Here is a 25,820-nt window from a genome sequence, read left to right as displayed (position 1 = left end):
CCATTTATATAGAAGGGTAATTTAGTCCATTCAATAAAAAAGTGGATAAAATTTTAAGTTTTAATTTGAGTGGGTAAAATTTATTTTTGTTACAAGAAAGTGGGTACTTTGATATATTAACACTTTCTACTAAGTAAATTCAAATACAGATTTTAATATTATGACATATGTAAGATATTTTTAATGTTTGTTAATGGTAACTCAATTAATATTTTGTGTATTTGATAAATTTGAGTCAAATACAAAATTTAAAATCCTAACAATTTTCTTATTTTTTCCGAACATTGAGTAATCCGTCAGGAATCATATTTACAAAATTTATATTCCCAAAAATTATATTTTCAGACAACATTATATCCTGCCAAACAAAAAGGCCTAAAAGATAAAAAATGCTCCGAAATAAAAACTAAAATAAAATAAGTATGAAACCCGAAATAACCAGACGTCGTCTACATAAAATTTTTCTGAGATTTGCATAAGAGGGAAAAACCACTTCAGAAAAACCTCAACTTCCATTGAGCAGCGAACTTCGACCACCATCAAAATTGAACGTCTCTTTGTAAACCCTATATGTGTAATTTCTGCTCTGCTGCTTAATACTGTATTTTCAGTGATAAATGGAGAAGCAAGGATCAGGCTCGCTGGAATTACAATGCGTCGGAAAACTGGAAATCGCGCGGCCGAAGCCTGTCGGTTTTCTCTGCGGCTCAATTCCCGTGACCACTGATGAGGCTTTTCACGATTTTAGCTCCGCCGCGCTAGTTCCGTCTCCGAATACGTATGTGAATCTTGTTGTTGAATAATGGTAGTATAACATCTGTTTTAGCTTCTTTTTTTTGTTGGATTCATAATTTGAGGTGATAGGAGGTCGTTGCTTTGGATGATGAATTTCGGAGTCGAATTGTGGGAACAGTTTTTGGACTAGAAGATAGGGTGATCGTGTTTGTGTTGATGCGGTTTTTAGTATATTTTAGTATGTTTATGTTTGGGGTTCTGTTTGGCAGGGAATCCATGTGTATTTTGTAACTGTACAAGCATTGATTAGTTTAAATTGCGTTGTCTCTAAAGTGTATCCGCGTCTGAGTGTTACAAGCAGTGAAGCTTACTGAATACAGGGATGTGGTAGATGATAAATGCATTTTTGTTTAGGAAACATCAAACATTAGCATGGGTGGTGCAAGATAGTGTTTGTTTTCACTTAGGCTCTCCTTTTGTATCATTTAGAAATTAGTGTTTCTGTTAATTTAGAACTTCAATGATGCACGTGCTTGAGTAATAAAATTATCTATTGTTATTTAATTGAGTTTTGGGTAACATAGGGTAAGCGCTCCAAGGTATCGGATGATTCCAACAGAAACTGATCTGAATGCGCTCCCTTTACTATCAAGTATTCCTGAAAGAGTGCTACCAGTTGCAGCCACACAGGCAAGAACAAATGGAGGTAACGATTCTTACATTCTCTCGAAATATTTTTAATCATTTAGGGGCCAGCTCATACAGAAGACTAATGCAAAATACATAGACATGCACCAAAATACTACTCCCTCCGTCCCATATGGATAGGCTGATTGGGATTTTCACAAAGATTAAGAAAAATAATTGGAAATGAAAATATATAAGTAAATTTCCTAGTATGCCCATATTTATTATTTAATGATGTATTAAAGTGGGAGTAAATTAAAGAATTAAATAGGGATATAATAGTAAATGAGTAAAAAAACATTACTTTTTATGGAAACAAGCCTATATAAATGGGACATTCAAAAAAGGAAAACAAGCCTAAGCATATGGGACGGAGGGAGTACAAAATACAGGATAGAAGTGATAATTCCATAAACGTTGGTCCATGAAGCAAATACTGCATGTTCATAGTGGATGATATGTCATTTCTCGTGCATAACCTTTTATCTGATAAATGTTATGGAAATTCTTATCTTACTATGACCATCAGAAGGAGTATGGTATTTCCTTGATTTTTTTGCATTTTTCTGAGCTAGTGAGCTCTTGCCTGTGAGCTATAGCTATGTTATCATGTGGTTAAAATATGTTGATGCTGGCAGATTCATCCTGGCAAGGTGCGCCTATTACGTCTAGTCTTGCAAGGAAAGGGGAAGCACTTGCTGTAACTGGCTTAACAGAATATGGAGATGAGATAGATGTGATAGCCCCAGCTGATATTCTAAAACAACTTTTTAAGATACCATACTCCAAGGCTCGAGTCTCAATTGCAGTTCACCGTGTTGGACAGACACTCGTCCTGAATAGCGGGTAGGATTCTATTCATATTGCAGTTTTCTTTGTTCTGAATGCTTTAGTTCTCAAATGTTGTTTGACAGGCCTGATACTGAAGAGGGAGAAAAACTTATCCGAAGGCAAAACCATCAGCCAAAATGTGTAGATCAGTCCTTGTTTTTGAACTTTGCTATGCATTCAGTAAGAATGGAGGCTTGTGATTGCCCTCCGAGTCATAACACTTCAATGGATGAGCAGTTTAAATCATCTATTTACACTGATGAATGCATATCAAGTGAAGGGTCGCTTGGATCCTCAAACCATCCGACGCAAGGGCATGCTCCGGGTAGGCAGCGTGAAGGTATTGTTCAAGAAGACAAATATGCCCATCAAGAAGAGTTCCCCTCTGGTGGAAAGGAGGATGATGTTTTCTGGGGGAAGAAAAAGAATAAAAGACATAAAGGTAGTGAAGCTTTAAAGAAGGTCTCAGAAGTCAAAGAAAAGCCAAGATGCCCAGTTCAAGAATCTGAAAAGTACAGAAAAGTTGGTGCAGATGATTTTCTAAGGATTCTATTCTGGCAGTTCCATAATTTTCGTATGCTTTTGGGTAGTGACTTGCTAATCTTTAGTAATGAAAAGTTCGCAGCCGTGAGTTTGCATTTGTGGGATGTTTCACGGAAGGTGGGTGTTAACATTAGAAAGATCATAATTATTTTCTCCACAAAATCTATGTTTTCCTCCCCCCACCCGTTTTCCTTCTTTTTTCTCAAAAGGAATATTCATTTGCAGGTCACTCCATTGACCTGGCTTGAGGCATGGTTGGACAACTTTATGGCTAGTGTTCCTGAATTGGCCATCTGCTATCACGAGAATGGTGTCGTTCAGGGATACGAGCTTTTAAAAACTGATGATATTTTTCTACTGAAAGGTGTATCTGATGATGGAACTCCTGCTTTTCATCCTCATGTTGTCCAGCAAAATGGTCTTTCTGTTATGAGGTTCCTTGAGGAAAACTGCAAGCAAGACCCTGGGGCTTACTGGGTACTTATTTTCTGTTGATTGTTCGGTTTATATTTCTTGTCTCTGTTGTAAGATTTGTTTTATTTCCATCTGCAGCTATATAAAAGTGCTGGCGAAGATGTCATACAGCTGTTTGATCTTTCTGTCATTCCTAAAAACCATTCTGCTGATAATTGTCATGATGGTACTGGCTCTTTGCCATCTTTGATTTATGGAAGGAGAAGTGATTCTGTTCTCTCCCTGGGCACCCTACTTTACCGAATTGCACATAGACTATCACTCTCAATGGTATACTGCCAATCCCTGATGATCAGTTTTATGTTCTGCCTTCTACAGTTCTACTGATTGCTGATCATTCTTTATTTGCAGTCTTCTAATAACAGGGCAAGATGCGCAAGCTTTTTTCAAAAGTGTCTTAGTTTCTTGGACGAACCAGATCATCTAGTATGCTTCTTAAATTCAACTGAGTGAAAATTTATATATTTGATTATTCACAAGATTCAGCGTGATATTAATTATGATTATATTTGACTAGGTGGTACGGGCACTTGCTCATGAACAATTTGCAAGGCTCCTCTTGACCTACAATGAAGAGTTTGAGTTAACATCTGCAGTGCCTCCGGTAAAGTCAGAAGTTATTATTTCTGATGCTGAAGAAGAGTCAGTGGAGTTTATAAGTGGCATTTCAACATCAAGTATTCAAGATATTGTCTATCCGCCTGTTAGTGCAGTCGAAAAGCTTGAAAATGCAGGATCTCTACAACATGTGGAACAAGAAAAGACTTCTCAGAAGTCATTTGGCCAAGAGATATCATCTGGAATGCCTGAAGTAGTAGATATGACAGCAGGAAGTAGGAATGCTTCAGATGTTGATAGCTATGATTTTGCTGCCTCTAATTTGCTGAAAAAAACCGAAGATCTTGTCCAGACTGTTTCTGATCCACTATCCTCTAAACTTGCTGCTATACATCATGTTTCTCAAGCCATCAAGTCACTCAGATGGACAAGGCAACTTCAGACTGCCAGGCAAGATCTGAACCTTGAAAACGAAGTTGAAGATGATCTGTCTTCGTCAATGGATTTCTCTGTCTGTGCTTGTGGAGACTCTGATTGTATTGAAGTTTGTGATATTAGGGAGTGGCTCCCCACATCAAAAATAGATGATAAATTGTGGAAACTTGTTCTATTGTTGGGGGAATCTTATTTGGCACTTGGTCAAGTTTATAAAGATGATGGCCAACTGTATCAAGCTTTGAAGGTTGTAGAGTTGGCTTGTTTGGTCTATGGATCAATGCCTCAAGACACAGGATTCATTTCTTCCATGGTTTGTAGTTCATTCACCCAGAATGATGGCAAAAGTGAAAATGTAAAGTCTGGTATGAACAGTGATGTTCTTTTGTCTTCTAATTACCTCTTCTGGTCTAAAGCTTGGACTCTGGTGGGGGACGTACACGTTGACTTTTATTTGAAGAAAGGTCAAGATGTCTCAAGCCAAAGAGAAGTGAAAGAATGCACGACGAGCTTGAAAATATCATCTGAAGTATTGAAGGAGGTCGTAAGACTGAAGAAGAAGATTGGGCAATTTACCGAAAACTGCCGTTCTTGTTCTTTGGTGAACTGCAGCTGCCAGAGTGACAGGGCCAGTAGCGGCAGCAGCGCCAGCAGCAGTGCTCGGGATGCATACCCATCTGCTTATGGTAGAAAGCAGAGCAAGAAACCGTATGGCAGAAACAGCCTCTATACACATACTGGGGACAGCAATAATCATGTTTCTCAGAAAATGGGCCTGAAAAAAACTTATGGAGCCGAACATATAAAGCATCAGAACAGTGGTACCTGTGAAGATAGCAGGAATGAAAATTTTAGGATTTCAGATGCAATGGAGGAGATGAATTTGAAAACTGCCAGCTCTGAAACAGATGATGTTTCTAAAGAAAAAGATAATGCAAGGTGTGTAGAAGAAACTCATCCAGAAGCTATTTCCAAAGGAAAGTCTGCAGCTAAACGTGGTGGTATATTTAAATTCTTGCGAGGTTCTGTGAGTGGAGATGCAGACTATAATCTGTCTGGTGCACTAAGCTGTTATGAAGAGGCTCTCAAAGCTATGGGTAGGCTTCCTCCTAGTTCAACCGAATTACAATCAGTACTTAAAAAGAAAGGATGGGTGTGCAATGAATTAGGGAGAAACAGGCTCGAAAGGAAGGATTTGAGCAAAGCTGAAACTGCTTTTGCCAAGGCAATAGATGCATTTAGAGAAGTAGAGGATCACACCAATGTCATCCTGATCAACTGTAACTTGGGCCACGGACGACGCGCATTAGCAGAAGATATGGTATCAAAAGTTGAAAGTCTCAAGAAACATGCCATGTTCCAAAATGCATATTTGCAGGCACTCGAGACTGCCAAATTACAGTACAGGGAAGCACTCAGGTACTACGGAGCTGCCAAAACAGAGCTAAATGCTTTTGTTGAAAAAGTGGGTCCTCTATCCAGCAGTGTGAAAAATGAAGTGAACACGCAGTTTGCACATACGTATCTGAAACTTGGTATGCTACTAGCAAGGGAAAATACTGTCGCTGAGGTTTATGAAAATGGTGTTCTGGAAGATTGCTCTAGTTCTTCAACCAGTCAATCTCAGATTGAACACAGGAAGCATGAAATATCAGCAAATGATGCAATTCGGGAGGCCTTGGCTGTCTATGAGTCACTCGGTGAGGTGAGGTGGCAAGAGGCTGCATATGCTCATTTTCAACTTGCTTCTTATCAAAGGGATTGCATTTTGAGGTTTATGGAGTCTGATCAAAAGAAAAACACTTTAAATAAAGTTGAAAGCAGTGTTGTTCAAAAGGTAAAGCAGTATGCTGCCCTGGCAGAAAGGAATTGGCAAAAATCCATTGATTTCTATGGGCCAAAAACACACGCCGCTATGTTCTTGACTATCCTTATTGATAGATCAGCTTTGTCGTTTAGCCTTTCAAGTTACCTTCACTCAAGCACGGTATGTCTTCAGCTTGTCTCCGTGTACATGATTCTCCACTATTTTATTTATAGAATGATAATGCATATCTTTCTTGACCAGACACTATCCTCACAGAAGATCACTACATACAAGCTATCATGTTGAATGTGTTGCTTTCTTACCGTCATCTGTTCTTCTTGTTGCATTTTTTTTTTTTTTATCGGGCAAAGTCATGTTAGATGTTAGTAATTAGTTCCCCATCCACTCCAAGAACCCCTTATCTCTCCATTCACCAAAATCCACCTTATATCTCCAATCTCCAATTCGCTCCCAAGAGGGATCGAACCCGGGTCACTTCACTTAAGTGAGGACCCGGTGGCCAGTGGACTAAGCCCCCTGGTTGTTCTTCTTGTTGCATTATTAGGCAAAAATAACGTGTTACCTATGTGCTCTTTCTTATAAATTTTTATACTGTGGGGTGTAAGAAGACAGGAACGTTATGTCACTGCTACTGTTAGTGTTGGCACGAAACTGCTTTTGCGCAATTCTATTGGACTGGAATCATGCCTCTTTACTGATGTTGTGGTTTAGCATACACCTCTAGCTTATGTGTTAATCGTGTTGATCTGCACAGATGCTTGAATCGGCCCTAACTCGCCTACTCGAAGGACGCCATGCATCTGAAAGCACATCGCTACGTGATCAAACTCCCGAACTTTGTGTTAAATTTTGGAGTCAGCTTCAAACAGTCTTGAAGAGTATGCTGGCCACAGCTCGCTCGGCAAGAGCAAATAAAAATTCTGTCAACACTCAGCAAACCCCTAGTAAATCTTCCGATGTGAAAAAGCTTTCAGAGCTTTACAAAATTTCCCTAAAATCGCCGGATTTTGGTCAGCTGAACAAGATGCACAGCTTGTGGACGGCCTAACGACTCATAGCTAATCCATGAGGTGATTGAGGCAGTCGCCTTTGGTCATTGGCAAATTGAGGGTCTCAAATGTATATTCAACCTCTTCATAACTTATGTATATACCTTATTTGTAGGGTTAATTTAATGATCAACTCTATGGTGATCATTAGTGATCTTATCAATTCTATCCATATCTTTGCAAATTTTCAATATATCCTAATCTTTAGTAATTGTATTAATTGTATTCTGATTTTTCAAACTCATCACTTCTATCACAATTTTTTCAAATTGTATTAATTTTATTATCTTAATACTTCACTCCAACAGTTGAGATGCCCGTTGTTGATATGCATGTTAGATGATTTCGTTTTCTATACGCTCACAAGTACTCGAAATTACATTGGGGGAGCGAGTATCAAACAGATGTATATATTCTTGGGTTGTTTGGTGTAAACAATACAACATTTATTCGAATTCGTAATTTTCACATGATTTTAAAATATAATGAGTCAATGACATTGTTTGGGGCAACAAATTCAATAAAATTTGATGATTTTTTTTTAAATAATAAAATAAAAAGATGGCGATGTAACTGCAACGTCTTCACACAAGCACAAAATCAGTTATCCTCACTCCACAAACTATAGAGTGAAAAGTGTAACTGCATAAACTCCAACTCCATTAATTAACCTACCCTTTTTAAAGAGATTATATATCTATAGTTGGATGGTGATACGAACTATTCATATTCATTCCAAAAAGCGAAAAAAAAGTAAGTCCCAATCGGCAAAATAAAAAAACACATTTTCCAAAAGGCAAAAAACTGTAGTGAACTATGCGCAACCACAAACCCCGCCAAATACCGTTAGCCAAAAACCAAAAGTTAGTTAGTTTCCTTAAGAAAAAATAATAAACAAAAGAAAAACCTTTTTCCATCAAAAACCAAATTAGTTTGTTCCTTTGAAATCAAGGAAGATGAAGAAACGATCGACGGGATCAACATCAAAGGTGTCGGCAACGATCCTCCCGTACCAAACACCGCGGCTGCGCGACCACTACAGCCTGGGGCGCAAGCTCGGGCAGGGGCAGTTCGGCACGACGTACCACTGCATAGAGAAGGCGACGGGGCTGGAATTCGCGTGCAAGTCCATCCCGAAGCGCAAGCTCCTCTGCAAAGAAGATTGCGATGATGTGTGGCGGGAGATCCAGATCATGCACCACCTCTCCGAGTACCCCAGCGTGGTCCGGATCAAGGGCACCTACGAGGACAACATGTTCGTGCACCTCGTCATGGAGCTCTGCAAGGGCGGCGAGCTCTTCGACCGCATCGTCCAGAAGGGCCACTACAGCGAGAGGAAGGCCGCCCAGCTCATGAAGACCATCGTCGGTGTCGTCGAGGCCTGCCACTCCCTCGGTGTCATGCATCGTGATCTCAAGCCCGAGAATTTCCTCTTCGATACGCCCGATGAGGATGCCAAGCTCAAGGCCACCGATTTCGGCTTGTCTGTTTTCTATAAGCCAGGTATCTATATATATATGGATCCCTGCGTTTTTTTATGTATTTCCTGAATGAAGCATTCAAGAAATCTATATATCTATAAGATGAGCATATTGATAACTTATACCCGACATTATGGAATGCGTATAAGGTGTTTGATGAATTTCCTGAATCATTGTAGGGATCAACATAAATCGATGATTTAGATGAAGTTGATTTAAGCTTGTCTTTTTACTCTTCTAGGGCAATATCTTTCCGACGTTGTGGGAAGTCCTTACTACGTTGCGCCCGAAGTTCTGCACAAATACTATGGGCCGGAAATCGACGTATGGAGTGCCGGTGTGATTCTCTACATATTGCTATGTGGTGTTCCTCCATTTTGGGCAGGTAAACCTTTATACTCGGGAGCTTAACCACCCTCCAACCATTTTTATTTACTTACAATTTTATTTTATGTTTTGTTGAAACTTTTAATTCTAGCTCCTCCCAGCTATATATATTTCTATATCCGCCATTGCCTCTTCTCCAATTTCTATGTTTTTCGCCGCTTTCAGATTTGGACGCTTGGAACTCATAAATTTTGTGTTTCTGGACTTGCAGAAACTGATAACGGGATCTTCAGACAAATCTTAAAAGGCAAGATAGATTTCGTGTCGGAACCATGGCCCCACATTTCAGACAGCGCCAAAGATCTTGTGAAAAAGATGCTTGAAAGAGATCCTAAACAAAGAATATCTGCTCACGAAGTCCTATGTTAGTAGCATCGATCCCTCCGCATCTTCTCCATTCCTCGTTCCATAACAGAATTAAGGTTTTGTAACAGGCCATTCCTCGTTGTATTTCCGCCATAACAGAATTAAGGTTTTGTAACAGGCCATCCATGGATCGTGGACGACACGGTCGCTCCTGACAAGCCTCTCGGATCCGCTGTCTTGTCGCGGTTGAAGCAGTTCTCGGCCATGAACAAGCTCAAGAAGATGGCTCTTCGTGTACGTATCCATTAGATTCCGCTGCCAAATCCTATTTGGGGGGCTCAAATTGATCGAGACCGGACTAATGCCAATTTTAAGATAGTAAAAATAAAATAAAAAAGCATCCACTCTTGTTATTTAATCCCTTCAATTCACTATATGCCAGAATATGTTTAGTGTTAATTGATGTTTTAATCTTTACATTAATAAACTCTAATTGGGGTGCGGATGCAAGTTTTTGATCTCCAAAAGATTGAAGTGGGTAAGGTGCAGGTTATAGCGGAAAGGCTGTCGGAAGAAGAGATCGGCGGGTTGAGACAGTTATTCAGCATGCTGGACGCAGATAACAGTGGGACAATAACGTTTGAGGAACTCAAACAAGGTCTCAAAAAAGTCGGCTCCGAACTAATGGAATCGGAGATCCTCTCACTAATGAACGCGGTGCGTACATTCTACATTTTCTATAAAACCCAAAACATGGCATGGAAGCTACTGCTACATCTGAAATGGTAACTTTGTTTAATTGCAGGCTGATATCGACAACAATGGGACTATAGACTACGGTGAGTTCCTAGCAGCAACATTGCACATTAACAAAATGGAAAGAGAGGAAAATCTTCTTGCTGCTTTCTCTTTCTTCGACAAAGATGGGAGTGGCTACATCACCACTGATGAGCTCCAACAAGCTTGCAAAGATTTTGGCCTTGGAGACGATCAGATAGACGAGATCATTAAAGAAATCGACATAGACAACGTGAGTATATCTATATCCCATCAAGACTACTCTTAAATATTGATAAATCTTGAAATTGAAAATGGTTTGGTAATGTCAAGGATGGTCGCATTGACTACGGCGAATTCGCAACGATGATGAGGAAAGGCAATGGTGGTGGAATTAGTTCAAGAACCATGAGAGGAAATCTTAACTTTAGCTTGGCGGATGCTCTCCAAGGCAAACAAGATAGCAGCAAGGACGAGGAGGACGACGAGTAAAATTATGACTATCTTTTCACCTTTTTTTTTGTATATGTTTCTGACAAATGTAATCTTGGGCTTTTTATTTTTATGGTACAAACATTTCCTAGTTGAGCTGTAAACAGAAAAGTCACTGCTTACTTCTCCTGCTCTTAGTAATTTGTAGTAGTTTTCTTTTTGATTCTTTTTGAGAAGAGTAATATAATTTGTAGTAACAAGATGCATCATTTCCTTTTCACAGCCTCCAAATGTTCATCTTTTGAGGTAGCACTTGCATAACGGACAAGCCTCTTGCAAGCTACGATGGCTTGATTCTGGCTACTCATGAAAATCGAAATTATCTCCAATATCTATTACAAGTGCTTGTTATTCTTGAGTTATGATTATATTCTACGATCTAGCTACTTACTCATTTTGAACATTTCTTCCAAGTTCAACAACTTTTTTTCTTTTTCTTTGCCGTTGTTTTAAATATGCATATGTTAAACAGATTAATTTTCTAATAAACAATTGAAACACTATCATCTAATGTATTGCCTAGCCACGCTGATAACTTTGCTTATAATTTATCGTAAAATCCCTTAATGACAAGATTAATTAGAAGGTGTTTGGAGAGCTTATATATGCAATCTGCCTGCTACGAAGTGTTAAAATATTTTATTAAATAAAAAGATAGCTCCTTATCTTATTAATTAATTCTTACAAGTAGTTTCAACAGTTATGATGAGTTGTGCGGATAGAGAACTGATGTTCTAGAAGCCTAGAATCCATATAAGCTCAATGTGATGCCAAAAAGTAATTAAGTTATGTTGAATTTTATAAAAAAAATTCCCCAAAAATGATTTATGCTAGCGCTTCAATTATTTCCAGATTCCTAATTAAGAATAGTGATTCCATGATTGTATCATCTTATGCTCTTTTCTAGCTTGCTAGCAAGATATTTTTTTTTTCCGACACTTTTTGATTTAGTTTTTTTTAATAAAAATGCCAATCTTGTTGCTGATCAGTTTCTTAGAAATCTTCTCCATTTTAATTTGTCTTGACGAAAATTTCAAGGCAAATATTGATAATATCTGTTTATTTACATAATTAAGCTGGCATTTCTTGGACAATTGGGAGCTGCTGCAAAATATTTATGTATCGAGAAATTAGTCGTCACATATTGATATATATAGTATTCAAATTTATTGAAAAAGTAGTGGATATCGATGCTTTAAAAAATGTCTGAATTCATGATCCAACGATATATGCAGAGCCATTGCAATGAAGTTAGGCACCATGTCTTGGAATAGCAATGCAGCCTGAGCTGTGCAGCTTCAGTGTTGGTTCAGATCTAAATGGGGAAAGATTGTGGTTCAAAATGCTAATTATTTGTATGTTTACAACCAAGATTTTATGTGAATGTTGTTATGACTAAAGTTGTTAGGATTATCAAGGTTATTATAATATTAATTATAAATTGATTATAGTTGCTTTATTTGACCTAAAGTTACAGAGAAAGTGAAACCAGGGGCTCAAGTCAATGTAAAGTTGCATCACATCCAATATTTAATGCAAGTTGAGAGACATGTTGTGTTCACAATAATTAAGACGACTTCGTGGGCTCCTTCAGATTTCATATTCATCATCTCTGGTGGGAAAAAGTTTGGCAGTTTCAAAGTCCCAAAAAACATTGCTCCAATTTCAGTTTTAGACACACTTCATAAATCGTTTCAATAATGTGTTATTTTTAATTTACTATTAATAGAAGTCGCGTATGTTGTTATATTATTTCCTAAAAATAAAAAATACAAATATAATATTTAAATTTTAATTTAACAATTTGATCTATTTGATTCTAATATTAAAAACCTCTTTAAAATAATAGTCAAATAAATTAATAAACTCTATAAACTAATAAATTTCTTTGGTTCCGACTTAGATCAATTTAAAAAATAATCAATTTTAATAAAATAATAAAATAATAGTACTAATTTTTAGAGAATTTCTTTATAAGCATATAGGTCTTGTTAATATTATAAATTAATAATTATTAAAATATAACAATCATGAAAATTATGATAACTTGCTAAAATATAAACATAATCATCTTCAACTTAATGATCATCATTACGATCTCCAGTAATAATAGCCACAATGAATTGATAGATACATGTATTTATTTAATTAAATATTATATCTAATTTGTTTTTACACATTTTAACTTTATTTAAAATTATAATTTTTGATATTAAAAAATACTCTATTAATTACAAAGCATTAATTTATCGATATATTAATATCTCTAAATCGATAAAATCCTTAGGTACAATTTTTTTTATTTTTTCTATCTAGTTAAATAGTTAGATTCTATAGTATATTTATGTGTTTCAGGATTCCAAAAATAATTTTAAATATATATCAAATAAATTTTAGATATCTAATGAATTAATATATTTTTAAAAAATATAATATATAATTTACATAATTATCTTTAAAATTAAATAGTAATAGAGATATAATAGGCTATCTATTAATCTATATTTTATATCCAAAATACTTTTTATACTATAGAACTATAGATTGGAACATATATAGATACTTCCAAAATGTTTACTGAACTGAAAAATGACTTGAAGTTGAGCATGACTTTATACACACTAGTGCAAAATTTAATCGAGAAACATTGGATCTCATTCCGAGAAACACAGGCTGTGTGGCAATTTAAAAAATCATATATGCCCACTCGTTTGTAGGATGAGATTTTATGTCTTATAATTTATTGTGTTCCACTGTTAATTCTATTATTTAATTTATAATTATTTATTTTAAAATGAAAATATATTATATAATAAATTTTGATTAAAATTTATCAATAAAAATTGAAATTTTAAAAAACTATGTACCATAACTTTAGATTAATTAAATATTAAAAATAGTTATAAATTATAATTGAGTTGTTGACTTCTAGTTAATTAATTAAGTATTTTAAAATCATACTATTAAAATATAATAAATTAAAAATAACAAAAAAGATTTAAAACTTGTAAAAAAAAGTTGGACATGAAGCAAGACACCAAAGAGATGGATAAGAGAAAGACATGTCATCATCTATTCAGTTGAAACTATTCATAAAGCATGTCTAAAACCAACAACGATTTTTTAAGTATATTGCAAGTTGAAAATAAAGTGGACGCCAAAGTAGACTGGAAGTTGAATAAGTGTAGTTTCCCTAAAGTTTCTTCAACTGTGATCATTCACATCTATATACGTATAAAATTATTTAGAAATTTTGGTACATAAATAATCTGTTCTTCAATTGAAACATGCATGCAAACCCAAAAACACCATGGCAAAACCTTCCATCTCCATCCCTTTGATTTTAGTTTTACTACTACTCATGACCACCATTCCTCCTTCACACTCCACCAACCACACCGATCTCGAAGCTCTCCTCGCCTTCAAGAAATCCATACGCAACGATCCACTGAGCTCGTGGAACGAGACAACCCATTTCTGCAGGTGGAACGGCGTCGCATGCAGCAGAAAGCATCCAGACAGAGTCATCTCTCTCTCTCTGCGCTCCCAAGGCCTCGAGGGATCTCTCTCCCCTCACATAGGTAACCTTTCTTTCCTCAGAAACATCGACTTGCAAAACAACAGACTATTCGGCCCAATCCCTCAGGAGATAGGTCGACTGAGAAGGCTTCAATCGCTGGAGCTGGGCAACAATTCTTTCACAGGTGGGATTCCAACCAACCTATCACATTGTCGAGATCTCTATCTTCTTGATTTGATCCGAAACCAGCTCACCGGACCCATAGTCCCCGAGATAGGCTCCCTGCTCAGGCTACAACAGCTTGTCCTGTCGAGGAACCTCTTCTCGGGGACTGTCCCACCATTCATAGGAAACCTCACCAACCTTTTCCAACTCTCTTTGACATATTGCGGCCTTGTGGGGGAGATTCCGGAGTCGCTGGTTCGACTCCGGAGAATGCGGTATCTATATCTGTTTGCCAACAATTTGACTGGTTCGATTCCACGGGGCCTCTATAACCTCTCGAGCATGGAGGAATTTGCCTTCGGTTCCAACCAACTCCATGGCACCATACCTTCCGACATAGTCTTTACCCTTCCCAAGCTCAGGTTTCTTGATCTGGGCTTCAATCGTTTCACCGGAGAGCTTCCTGCTTCGCTGTCGAATTCCTCCCTCATCGAAAGCATAGGTGTGTCTTCAAACAATTTCACCGGAAATATGATAGATTTAGCAAATCTTTCCACTCTCAGAAACCTCATGGCTACGTCTAACCATTTCAAGGGAGATATTCATACTATTTTATCATCCCTTGCAAACTGCACTGACCTTACAGTTGTGACATTGTCCGATAACCTTTTCACCGGCTCGTTGCCGGATTCCATTGGCAATCTTTCCAATCACTTGTCTTTCTTAAGTTTTCATCAAAACCAGATAAGTGGAAGCATTCCATCTAGCATTGGGAGCCTCGTGGGTCTGTCTACTCTGTCAGCTTCGCTCAATGATCTCCAAGGTCCAATCCCTTCCTCCATTGGCAATCTTGATAAGTTGCAGGAGATCTACCTCGGAGCAAACAGGCTGACAGATGAGATGCCGTCATCATTTGGCAACTTGACTTTGTTGAACCATCTTCGCTTAGGGTTTAACAGTCTCTTTGGGAGTATACCTCAAAGTCTTGGAAACTGTAACAACTTGTTGAGCTTAGATCTTTCATACAACAATCTCAATGGTTCAATACCCTTAGAAATCATGAGGCTTTCCTCCATTTCTATTTTCATCGACCTATCTCATAACGCCTTGATTGGTGCTATTCCACCGGAAGTTGGGGCTTTGAGAAATGTTGTGGATTTGGGGTTTTCCTACAACAGATTATCAGGAACCATCCCAACTTCTTTGATCAGCTGTGTGATGCTGAATCGCCTTCGCCTCGAGGGGAACTCTCTTCAAGGAGAGATACCTGATAGCCTGAGGGCTTTGAGAGGTTTAGAATATTTGGATCTTTCACAGAATAATCTTTCAGGAATGATTCCGAGGTCTCTGGTCGAGCTTCGTCTTCTATATCTAAACCTCTCTTTCAATGCGCTGCAAGGTGAAGTCCCTACTCTTGGAGTTTTTCAGAATGAAAGTGCAATATCGTTGGAAGGAAACCACGACTTGTGCGGAGGTATTGCAACCCTAAACCTCCCTTCTTGTCCATCATCGTCAGCAAATTCGATGAAGAAAGATTTGGGGAAAATCTTGATCCCAACTATTGTTGGATCTGTATGCCTAGCGCTTGCAGTGTGCTTCTGTGTGATCATGTACAGGCGTCGAGCACTGCAAAATGTTGGAGCCCTCGAAGGCGCCATAGCTGGATTCTTGAGGTTATCTTATGCAGATCTCTTGAATGCCACGGGTGGATTCTCGGAGGCCAATTTAGTTGGTGCAGGGAGATTTGGATGTGTGTATAAAGGAAGTATAATCAATGATGATGATGAGCACACAGATTTAGCGGTGAAAGTGCTTAATCTTAACGCAAGAGGAGCTAGTAAGAGTTTGGCATCAGAATGCAATGCATTAAGAGGCATAAGACACAGAAACCTTGTCAAGATTGTGAGCGTGTGTGACAGCACTGATTTTCAAGGGAATGATTTCAAGGCATTGGTGTATGAATTTATGCCCAATGGAAGTCTCGAGAGTTGGCTGCATCATGATTCTGAGGAACAAGGCAGAACTCTCAGTACTATTCAAAGGCTAAATATTGCTATTGATATTGCATCTGCAGCTGAGTATTTGCACTGTGGTACTGACTCCACTGTTATTCATGGAGATTTGAAGCCGAGTAACATTCTCTTGGATCAAGAAATGGTCGCCCACGTTGGCGATTTTGGATTAGCCAAAATTATTTCAAGCATTTCACACAACTTGTCGTCGTCAACGGAAGGGAGCAGTACTTCAACTGCAATCAAGGGCACCATAGGCTACTTCAACTCCAGGTTAACTTCTAACCTTTTTTAATTGCCAATTATTAATTTATGTGTATATATAAGTGTATTTGGGTCTACACAGAATATGGCATGAACTACGTGGCATCAACAGCAGGGGATGTATATAGTTACGGAATTCTTGTGCTTGAGATGTTCACAAACAGAAGGCCCACAACTACTGATGCATTCGAGGGGTATCTAAATCTCCATGATTTCGTTAGCAATGCATTACCAAACCGTGTAATGGAAGTAGTGGATCCATTTTTGCATCAACAACTTAACCAAGGTGAGAAATATCGAACTTGCATTGTTTCGATTTTGAGTATTGGAGTGAGTTGCTCAAAGGAACTTCCTAGAGATCGCATGACCATGGCAGAGGTTGTGAATGAGCTGAAAAAGATTAGAAATGTTTTTCTTGCAGACAGACGTGGTAGAAATGTTGCTCCCTATCAACATTGAAACAGATGTTTTGTGTTATGTATTTCTTTCATTTTTCTTCTCAAGAATGTATCTAGTTTCATATATCGGTTGTGATGATTTTGTTCATGATGTGTTAATACAGCAAGTTTATTTGAAACAATACTAAGTAATTACCAAACCATGATATGAACTCATTTTCAGAAATAAGAAATAATCTATACTAATAGAAAAAGTGTATTGGCCACAAAATATAGATTATATTCTATCATAATTCCTATTACATATTTAATTTTAAGGGTAATTGTGTCAATTATATTATATCTATACTAAATAAGGCTTATAAATAAATATATCCATCCAAAAAATATATTATTTGTCACCCAAATCTATAAAGAATACTTTATATGTACAACTATTGATAAGGCTTATAAATAAATATATCCATCCAATAAATTATCTAATAAAAATAATGAATTAATAGATTTTTTTAAATAATACATTATCAATTAAAATAACATTAATTACACGTACAACGCACGTTCTTTCTGCTAGTATATTTGAAAGAATGAGATTTGAGAAATAAAATCACGAACTATTTTAAAATTGTAATTTTAAAGTGACTTTTGATGTGTAGCGAATTAAATCACCATCTTTTAAATTTTATTATTATTTTATTAAAATTGATAATTTTTTGAATTGACCCGAGTTGGGACAAGAAAAACTTATTAGATTATAGAATTTATTAATTTATTGAGTATTATTTTAAAAAGATTTTACTATACTTGAAGAATTAAATAGACCAAATTACTAATTAATAATAAAATATAACATTATATTTATATTTTTACTGTTATCAAATAAAATAACATTGATTACGCATACTATAGATTTGATCTTTCAGCTCACCAATCCCTTTATGAAGGGAGATATTGACACTCAGGGACGGAGCTAGGGGGGCTAGGGGGGGCTAGAGCCCCCTCCCAAATTTTGAGTTTTTTTTTTATTTTTAATTTTAAAATATATATAGATATATGTTTATACCCTATTATAAAATAATTTTGTTTTATAAAAGAGTATTTGGTTATTATATTCTCTCATATATACTTAATTTAAGGATAATTTTGTTTTTTAAAACTATATGATCTATGAAATATTGTTTGTTATTATTACTATTATACATGTCTTTTAATAAAAAATGCCTAATATGTATGAAATGCTAAAAAAAATTATAATGTATTGAAACTAATTTGTAATATATAGAAAATATATAATCTATGGACATGTTGTTTGTTATTATTATTATTATGCTTGCCTTTTAATAAAAAATGTCTTAAATATACGGAATTTCCAAAAAAAGTTTTGTGATATATTGAAACTATATAATCTATGAAAATATTGTTCGTTATTATTAGTATTATGCTCGTATTTTAATAAAAAAAATACCTTAAATATACTGAATGCCCAAAAAAAATTTCTCGGGGGCTACCGCCCCCGAACCCCCATACAGGTTCAGCCCCCCCGAACTAAATTCCTGGCTCCGTCCCTGTTGACACTATTATATCATCCGTTGCCACCGCAAAGTCTTGGCAACTGTTAAGCAAATCTGAGCGGTTCATTACCTCCAGAAATTTTTAGGCTTTCTTTCATTTCTGTTGCACTTCACCTATCCCTATATATCCAACAACCTCTTGAAGGGTACTAGCAGAGTCGAATCTTCTTGGTGCTGGGAGATTTGGATGTGTGTGTATATATATCAATGATGATGAGGAGATCGAACAGAGATGCAGTGCTTAATCTTCTTAGTAAAAGCTTGGCATCAGAATGCAATGGATTAAGAGACATAAGACACAGGAACTTACTCAAATCTCCATCCCAATTATGAGGAACAAGGCAGAACTCTCAGTATTATTCAAAGGCTAAATATTGATATTGCATCTGCAGTTGAGTACTTGCATGGAGATTTGAAGCCTACTAACATTAACTGGAGATTTCGCAAACATTTCAGAAAACTTGTCATCTATAGAGAGAAGCAGTTCAACTGCAACCAATAGGCTACATTGATCCAGGTTTTAGTTCTAATCTTTTGTAAGCATCATTAACAATATGTATGGCCAATACAGAATCACAGAAGACTTCAACCGCTCCGACCTCATTTTCTTCTCAGTGTTGGTATTTCTTCACTCTTTTCAATATTTCATCAAGTTTTTGTTCGTTATTCAGATTAAGCTTCCTAGTCGATAAATAATTAATACTCCATCCGTCTCATGGATAATATATGGTTCACTTTTCTTTTTGGTCTGTCCTATTGATAATGGTTTGTTTCGAAAAAGAAAACACCGTCTCTCATAAAAAGTTGTGGACTTCACCATTTTATATCATTTTTATCCTTTAATCACTCTTCTTCTTAATAATCATGCCGAACAGTAATGTCTAATTATCAATGGGATGGAAAGAGTATTAAGTAATTATTATTTTTTATTAAGTTAACTTATGCACCCTAAAAATAAATAAAATAACCCCAAGTCGATGCAATTAATTTCCAATACTCCAATATTTTATGTGGGTGGAAAGTAGGCAGCTCCAACTGAATCGGTTCTAAAGAGATAATTTAATTGACTTTCATGTTAAAAAATTGTTAAGATTATCAATGCTGTAATGATTATGAATGAATTATAATTTGTTTCATTATACCTACAGTTAAAAGAGAACGTGAAAGCAATCCAAGCACAGTTTCCACATCGATCCAATATTCTATGTGAGTGGAGAGAGACTTGTTGTGCTCACGAGTCACCAGGGGAATGTTTGGCGATTTTAAACATGCTCTGTGAATCGTTTCAATTATGACACTATTTTTTTAATTTTCTTTTTGTTCAGTTGAGAAACAATTGATCAAGTATGTCTACAATCAAAATGAAGTAATTAGTTCTAAATAATTTGTGATGATTAAGCTATGGAATTCCAAGTTGAAAAATTAAAGTGGATAGCTCTCCAAAATAGACTATACTTTCAGGAAATCAAGTGAAGTTTCCCTTCTTCAAGTACGAGCACATTTACTTGGGACAAAATTCGAAGTATATATATGCACTTTTTTTTACTAGCAGAAAAAGTGTATGCCGTACGTATAATTAATGTTATTTTATTTGATAAAATTTTAAAATATAATATCTATTATATTTAATTAGCAATTTGCTCTATTTAATTATATAATTATAGTAAAACCTCTGTAAAATAATACTCAATAAGTTAATAAATTTTAGGGTTAATTACGCCAAAAATCATGAACTATACCCCAATTTCCAAACTTTCCATGAACTTTTTTTTTTATCAAAAATTCTCTGAACTTAAAGTGGTGAACAATTTTTTCATGATTTTCAAAAATCCCCAAATTGAGTGCTGACATGGCATTTTTAAGTAGCCTGAAATATGACGTGGCACCGCCGGACGGAAATCATAACGACGTCGTTTAGTAGGGGGTAAAACGACGTCGTTTTGAGCTCAAACCTCTCTCTTAGAGAGGCGGCGGATCTGAGGAGCCTTCCTCCGACGGCACTGAGACGACAAACGGCGATTCCGGCCAAGGAAGACGTCGAACCAGGGCGGCAATTTTTCTAAAGTCGAGAGGACTAGGGGTTCTCCCTTTTTGCTTCGATTATGTAAGATTGAGAGGAGGATCGACCTAAGAATGCCATCTCCTCACCGATTCCAGAGGCGGCGACGGCTGAGTTATGTCGAACAGAGGTGAGCTAGGGCTTGAGGCGGAGAGGTTTGGGAAAAGAAATTAGGATAGATTTGAGTGTGCAGTCGAGCTCAGAGAGAGAGAGAGAACAATTGAGAGAAGAGGGAGACAGTCGAGGGAAAGGCGATGTCGACCGGAGGAATGGGCGGTCGCTCGCCCGAATTTCAGAGGCGGCGGCGCTATTCTGATGGGTAGAAAACGCGAGAGGGAGAGAGAGGGGAAGGCGGATTTGCGGGGTGGTAGGGGAAGGCGGTGGGCGGTGGAGAGAGAGGGGGCGGCAGATCTAGTGATGGTGGTGGGGGAAGGCGGTGGACGGTGGAGAGAGAGGCGGCGGTGGAGAGAGAGTGGACGGTGCAGATCTGGTGATGGTTTTTGCTTTTCTTTTTTTGCTTTTTTTTTGTTCATTTTTTTTCCAAGTGTCAATTTTTCTATCCAAATAAGCGCCATGTCAACTCGATATTACCATGTAGGCGACAAGTCAGCCCGGAGCTTCACCGGAGAAGAAAGCGTGGAAAAATTGTTCACCACTTTAAGTTCAGGGATTTTTTGATAAAAAAAAAAGTTCATGGAAAGTTTGGAAATTAGGGTATAGTTCATGGCTTTTGGCGTAATTAACCCTAAATTTTATAAATTAATAAATTTCTCTGGTTCCGATTTGAGTCGGTTCAAACATCATCAATTTTCATATTATATTTTAGGCTTTGTTAATATTATAAATTAATAACTTTTAAAATGTAACAATTATGAATACCATAGAAACCTTGTTAAAATATGAACATATTGTTGAATCATCTTCATGCTTGATCATCATTATGATCTCCAGTAATATCAACCACAATAAATAGATAGATATATGCCTTTATTTAATTGCAATATTATCTCTAAATTTATAGGTTTCCTTCAAGAATGGTGATCATTTCTATATTAGAAATGACGTTATACTTAAAAAAAATTATCATATAAAATCTTAAATTATATTTTAACATATACTTCTTTCATCTATAAAAATTATTTTTATCATTTAGGTATGTTCATAAAAAAATAACCTCTTTCTATATATTTATTGACGAGGAGTAATTCTATTTGAGGAAGAAGGTTTTGTCCCATAACATATACGTTTAAGATTATTATAGGAAGAAGGGAGTATAATATAGAATCATATTTTAAAAAAAAAAAAAAAAGAGTTGATGGCATGTAAATTCCCAAATTTTATCCATTTTTTCATTTTGCACCGATACTTCAAATTTTGCGTATAAATACCTAAACTGTGTTAATTATTTGATTTTACACATACATGCGAATTACTTCCAAATCACATTTGACGTGGCAATATAATTTTTGGCGTGACACACACATATCTTGAAATAGTTAAACGATGTCGCTCTCAAATCTCTCTCGACATGGAAATTATTCTTTCCTTAGGTTGCGCAAGCATGAAAATTTTGCAGATGTGAAAACGCCTCACACCGAGAAGAACCCGGGGCAGCAATACTATTATTGTCGTTGACGAGCGATGATTGTACGAATTGAGCATTTTTTAGATAATTCTCATGTTGAGAGAGATTTGAGAGTGACGTCGTTTAACTATTTCAAGATACATGTGTGTCACATCAAATGTGGTTTGTGAGTAATCTATCATCGGGGGTAAAATCAAAAAAATAATAAAGTTTAGATATTTATGCGCATGATTACAAGTATGGATGAAAAATAAAAAAAAATTGGTAAAATTTGGAAATTTACAAGCAATTACCAAAAAAAAATATAGAATCCTATTTTAGGACCAATTCTTGGGGGACTGATCCATGCCCGCATTTCAATCACACATAATTTCCACCTTAATAAAATTCATTGAGTTACTCGTGTCTTTTGCAAGTTGATTCAGAAAGAAATTTGAGAATTAGTATATTCGTTGTCAATTTTAGGTTTTTCAATGTTCCTGTTTTGCCATTTATGCAGATATATAATTAGTAATTTATGCGAAATTATTATTGTTGAAAAATATATAAGTGGTCAATTATACTGTTTATGGGTTTCATTTCAACATATTCATGCAAAGGAACTGGGCGGATCCATACATCAAGTTCCTTGAAAGGTTTTATTTGGATTAATAATTAAGGAATAGAGATTTACGGGTTTGGATATATCCAGTTGTGCAGCCGGATCTTGCTCATTTAACAGATCAACGACCCGATTACAGGGGCAAAAGTGTCACTCCACTAAAAGATGGATAGGATAATGGTACCTCTGCTTCCAAAGCAATCAAGAAATTTTCGCAGGAGCTCAATTCTGATACAATGGCAGCTGCTGCTCTCTCTCTTTGTTATTCTCTCACTCCAAAACCTTCCCACAACCAAAATACAACCGCCCTTTCTCTATCTAGACCCAACGTTTCTTCTCTGTCCCACTCTCTCTCATCTCTCACTCTCACCGCCCGCAAACAGCCCGCATTTTCGTTCTCCGTAAAATCAACGGACACAGAGGCTGCAGTTTCTGTGAGTGCTCCCGAAATCGAAAGCCCGGTTCCAGAAAGTGAGCCCGATGTTGAAACCGCGGAGCCCAAGCGCGAGGAAGTTTTTGCTGTTGTGATGGTGAGTAGAGAGATATAGTGGTTTCGTGGAAATTGTAGTGTCGGGAGCCGATTTTAGTGCGATTCATGATGGCCCAAATACTGGGTTTATTTTCGATTTCGTGTTATTGAAAGTGGACATTTGATTATACTGTTTTGTCTGATTTGAGGGACTTTTTGTAGTAGTAATTTTTTGTGCCCCTAGTTAAAAAGGGAATTTCTTGATTGTCTGAATAGATGTTAGATCTCCGAAATTTTCTCTCTTTTGCTGGAAAAGTTTCGTTGTGTAGGGTTAAACAATGTGCTAATATCTTCCATTTTTTAGTTATATGATAGCTGAACTAGTTTTCTGTTTTTCACTTTGTTACTTGGTGATAGTTTACTTTGCATGATTGAGTATTTTTATCCTCAAGAGTAGGATTACTCCAATCCCACCATTTTGATGGGATAAGAATCAAGCAAAACTAGCTTAAGTTTCAATCCAACAAAGTAAACTAGGGGTTGGTCTTACTATTTTTATCTATCAAGGCTAATCCTTCAAAGTAAACACCCCCTTATGGTATAAGCTAGTCCTCTTATCAAATGTTTACAAGTGGAGACTAGTTCGTGGAATTAGAGATGATTGAGAATCTATTCGACTTTTAATGCTTGCTGTTTATTTTGTCGAAACTTCAGTTGCTTCATACCGGGCACTATGTCAAGGTTCACTGCATTATTTTGGCCTTTCTTGGTTGAGAATGTGTTCTGTTGCAGGTGTAATTAAACAAGATATTCTTTTGCTGAAGCATCCCGCTTGGTTCTCATGAGATCGTTTGTTGCTCTATATAGTTCTTGATTGCCATTTGTTGTTGAATCTGCCTAAGGTGTCATGTTTTGAGTTTTGAGTTTGAATAGTCGACTTAGAACTTTTTCTTTTGGTCTTTTACTTGCTTAGGTTGGATCTAGGCAATACATCGTCTTCCCTGGACGTTTTATCTACACACAGAGGCTTAAAGGCGCAAGTGTAAACGACAAGGTAAGTCTTACCTCCTTTGGCATCTCCAATGCTTAGTCCTATAATGCAACAGCTTTAACACTAAAATAGCGCAGAATTTCAGTTTCATCTCCAGCGGTGTGCTTTATTATTACAGCAAAAAAAGAATATTCTAAAGGATATTTTTTTAATAAGTTTATTTTTTATTAATAGGTGAAATTTATTGTAATTAATGCAAAATGAACACTAATAATAATAATAATAATAATAATAATAATAAGGGAAAAAAACAAAGAACAAAAGTAATAACACAATGAACAATGTCGCGTTATTAATAGAGCGACATTGTTCATTGCACTAAAATAGCCCAGGGTTGGAGTGAAATGCTGAAGCAGCTTTGGAGATGGTCTTAGTAAAGATATGATGAGAATTCTGTGATGGTCTACGAGTATTTTGCTTTTCTATTGATTATTCTGCTGAATATAACTTTATATGTTGGTACGAATTCCAGTGCCAGAAGGATCTTGTTGCTTTTTTCTTCTTCCATACTCTCCTTTTTCATTGTACGAAATCCTTAAATTTTTATGTTTTTGCCACTTAGTCATACGTGTTAAGCATATATATTGTGCTGCAGAAGGCTAAAACATGGAGATTTTGAACTGCTATTTTTACTGGTGTGTTTGTTGCAAATGTTGATTTGGTTTGTGGATGTCAACTCCTATGTAGGCTTCACTTTCACCCTTAATTTATTGTTTTTCCCTTTTTCTGTCTTTGTATGTGTAATTAATAGTATTCTTTCCATAATGACACATTAGAACTCAACCTTGTCCAGATCACCCTAAACAAGGTGTTGCTAGTTGGAACAAAAACAAGCGCGTATATTGGAAAACCAATCGTGCCTAATGCCACAGTCGAGGCCGTTGTTGAAGAGCAAGTATGTGATCAGATGCTTTCTTGTATATATGCTCACGTAATTTACTGCATCACTCACTGAGTTGTATTCCATGTAGACGCTGGATAAGAAGGTGATCGTGTTCAAATACAAGAAGAAGAAAAACTACAGAAGAAACATTGGTCACAGACAGGTTAGCACATCATTTATTTATTTGCTTAAAATCTACCAAGCTGCATTGTTTCATTTTTTTTTTTCGCCAACTGCTTTCTTTCTTTGTATGTACAGCCTATTACAAGGATACGAATAACGAGCATCACGGGATACCAAAACTCTCCCGTGACGACCCTTGATTCTTGAGGAGATTGTACACTAGATTGCAGAACTGTCTGCTTGTTAGATTTCATTTATTTTTTTGAAAAGATGATGTCGTCTACTGTCAATGCCTCTTGATTTTGGTGGCAAACTGCTAACTAGAAGTTGGAGTGTAGAGATCCCATCTAGGGCATTATGTAGCCCCCATCATTTTGATTATCAAATCTTGTTTTGACAATATTTTCAGCTGTAATTGCTGGGCAGTTGCTTCTAGATTCTGTTCTTGCAAAAGCAGTGTCTTTATGTTATGTCTCATTTTTATATTCTTCAAAATTTGCATTTTATAAAATGTGAATCATGATTGCCACAAGTTA

General features: G+C 36.5%; 4 protein-coding genes across 4 annotated transcripts; all 4 read left to right on the top strand.

The window, feature by feature from the left end:
• The first annotated feature begins 429 nt into the window (after positions 1–429).
• LOC131010157 (uncharacterized) lies at positions 430–7,351 on the top strand. The gene is made up of 9 exons (XM_057937572.1): positions 430–778; positions 1,320–1,441; positions 2,061–2,268; positions 2,337–2,913; positions 3,022–3,273; positions 3,349–3,540; positions 3,622–3,696; positions 3,788–6,250; positions 6,846–7,351. The coding sequence occupies exons 1-9, from the start codon at positions 618–620 to the stop codon at positions 7,137–7,139; spliced, it is 4,344 nt and encodes a 1,447-aa protein (XP_057793555.1). The 5' UTR covers positions 430–617; the 3' UTR covers positions 7,140–7,351.
• Positions 7,352–7,862: 511 nt separating this feature from the next.
• LOC131010156 (calcium-dependent protein kinase 11-like) lies at positions 7,863–10,823 on the top strand. Its single transcript, XM_057937571.1, has 7 exons — positions 7,863–8,643; positions 8,863–9,006; positions 9,220–9,372; positions 9,493–9,608; positions 9,864–10,031; positions 10,120–10,344; positions 10,425–10,823. The coding sequence occupies exons 1-7, from the start codon at positions 8,097–8,099 to the stop codon at positions 10,581–10,583; spliced, it is 1,512 nt and encodes a 503-aa protein (XP_057793554.1). The 5' UTR covers positions 7,863–8,096; the 3' UTR covers positions 10,584–10,823.
• Positions 10,824–13,857: 3,034 nt separating this feature from the next.
• On the top strand, positions 13,858–17,003 carry LOC131009727 (probable LRR receptor-like serine/threonine-protein kinase At3g47570). The gene is made up of 2 exons (XM_057937134.1): positions 13,858–16,553; positions 16,709–17,003. The coding sequence occupies exons 1-2, from the start codon at positions 13,894–13,896 to the stop codon at positions 17,001–17,003; spliced, it is 2,955 nt and encodes a 984-aa protein (XP_057793117.1). The 5' UTR covers positions 13,858–13,893.
• Positions 17,004–22,930: 5,927 nt separating this feature from the next.
• LOC131010155 (50S ribosomal protein L21, chloroplastic-like) lies at positions 22,931–25,737 on the top strand. The gene is made up of 5 exons (XM_057937570.1): positions 22,931–23,288; positions 24,201–24,281; positions 25,072–25,173; positions 25,250–25,324; positions 25,420–25,737. The coding sequence occupies exons 1-5, from the start codon at positions 22,995–22,997 to the stop codon at positions 25,489–25,491; spliced, it is 624 nt and encodes a 207-aa protein (XP_057793553.1). The 5' UTR covers positions 22,931–22,994; the 3' UTR covers positions 25,492–25,737.
• The last annotated feature ends 83 nt before the right edge of the window (positions 25,738–25,820 follow it).

The sequence above is a fragment of the Salvia miltiorrhiza genome, chromosome 2 (assembly GCF_028751815.1).
Source record: "Salvia miltiorrhiza cultivar Shanhuang (shh) chromosome 2, IMPLAD_Smil_shh, whole genome shotgun sequence".
NCBI lineage: Eukaryota > Viridiplantae > Streptophyta > Magnoliopsida > Lamiales > Lamiaceae > Salvia > Salvia miltiorrhiza.
Note: the sequence above shows the minus strand (reverse complement) of the source record. Positions and strands in the feature narration are given on the sequence as shown.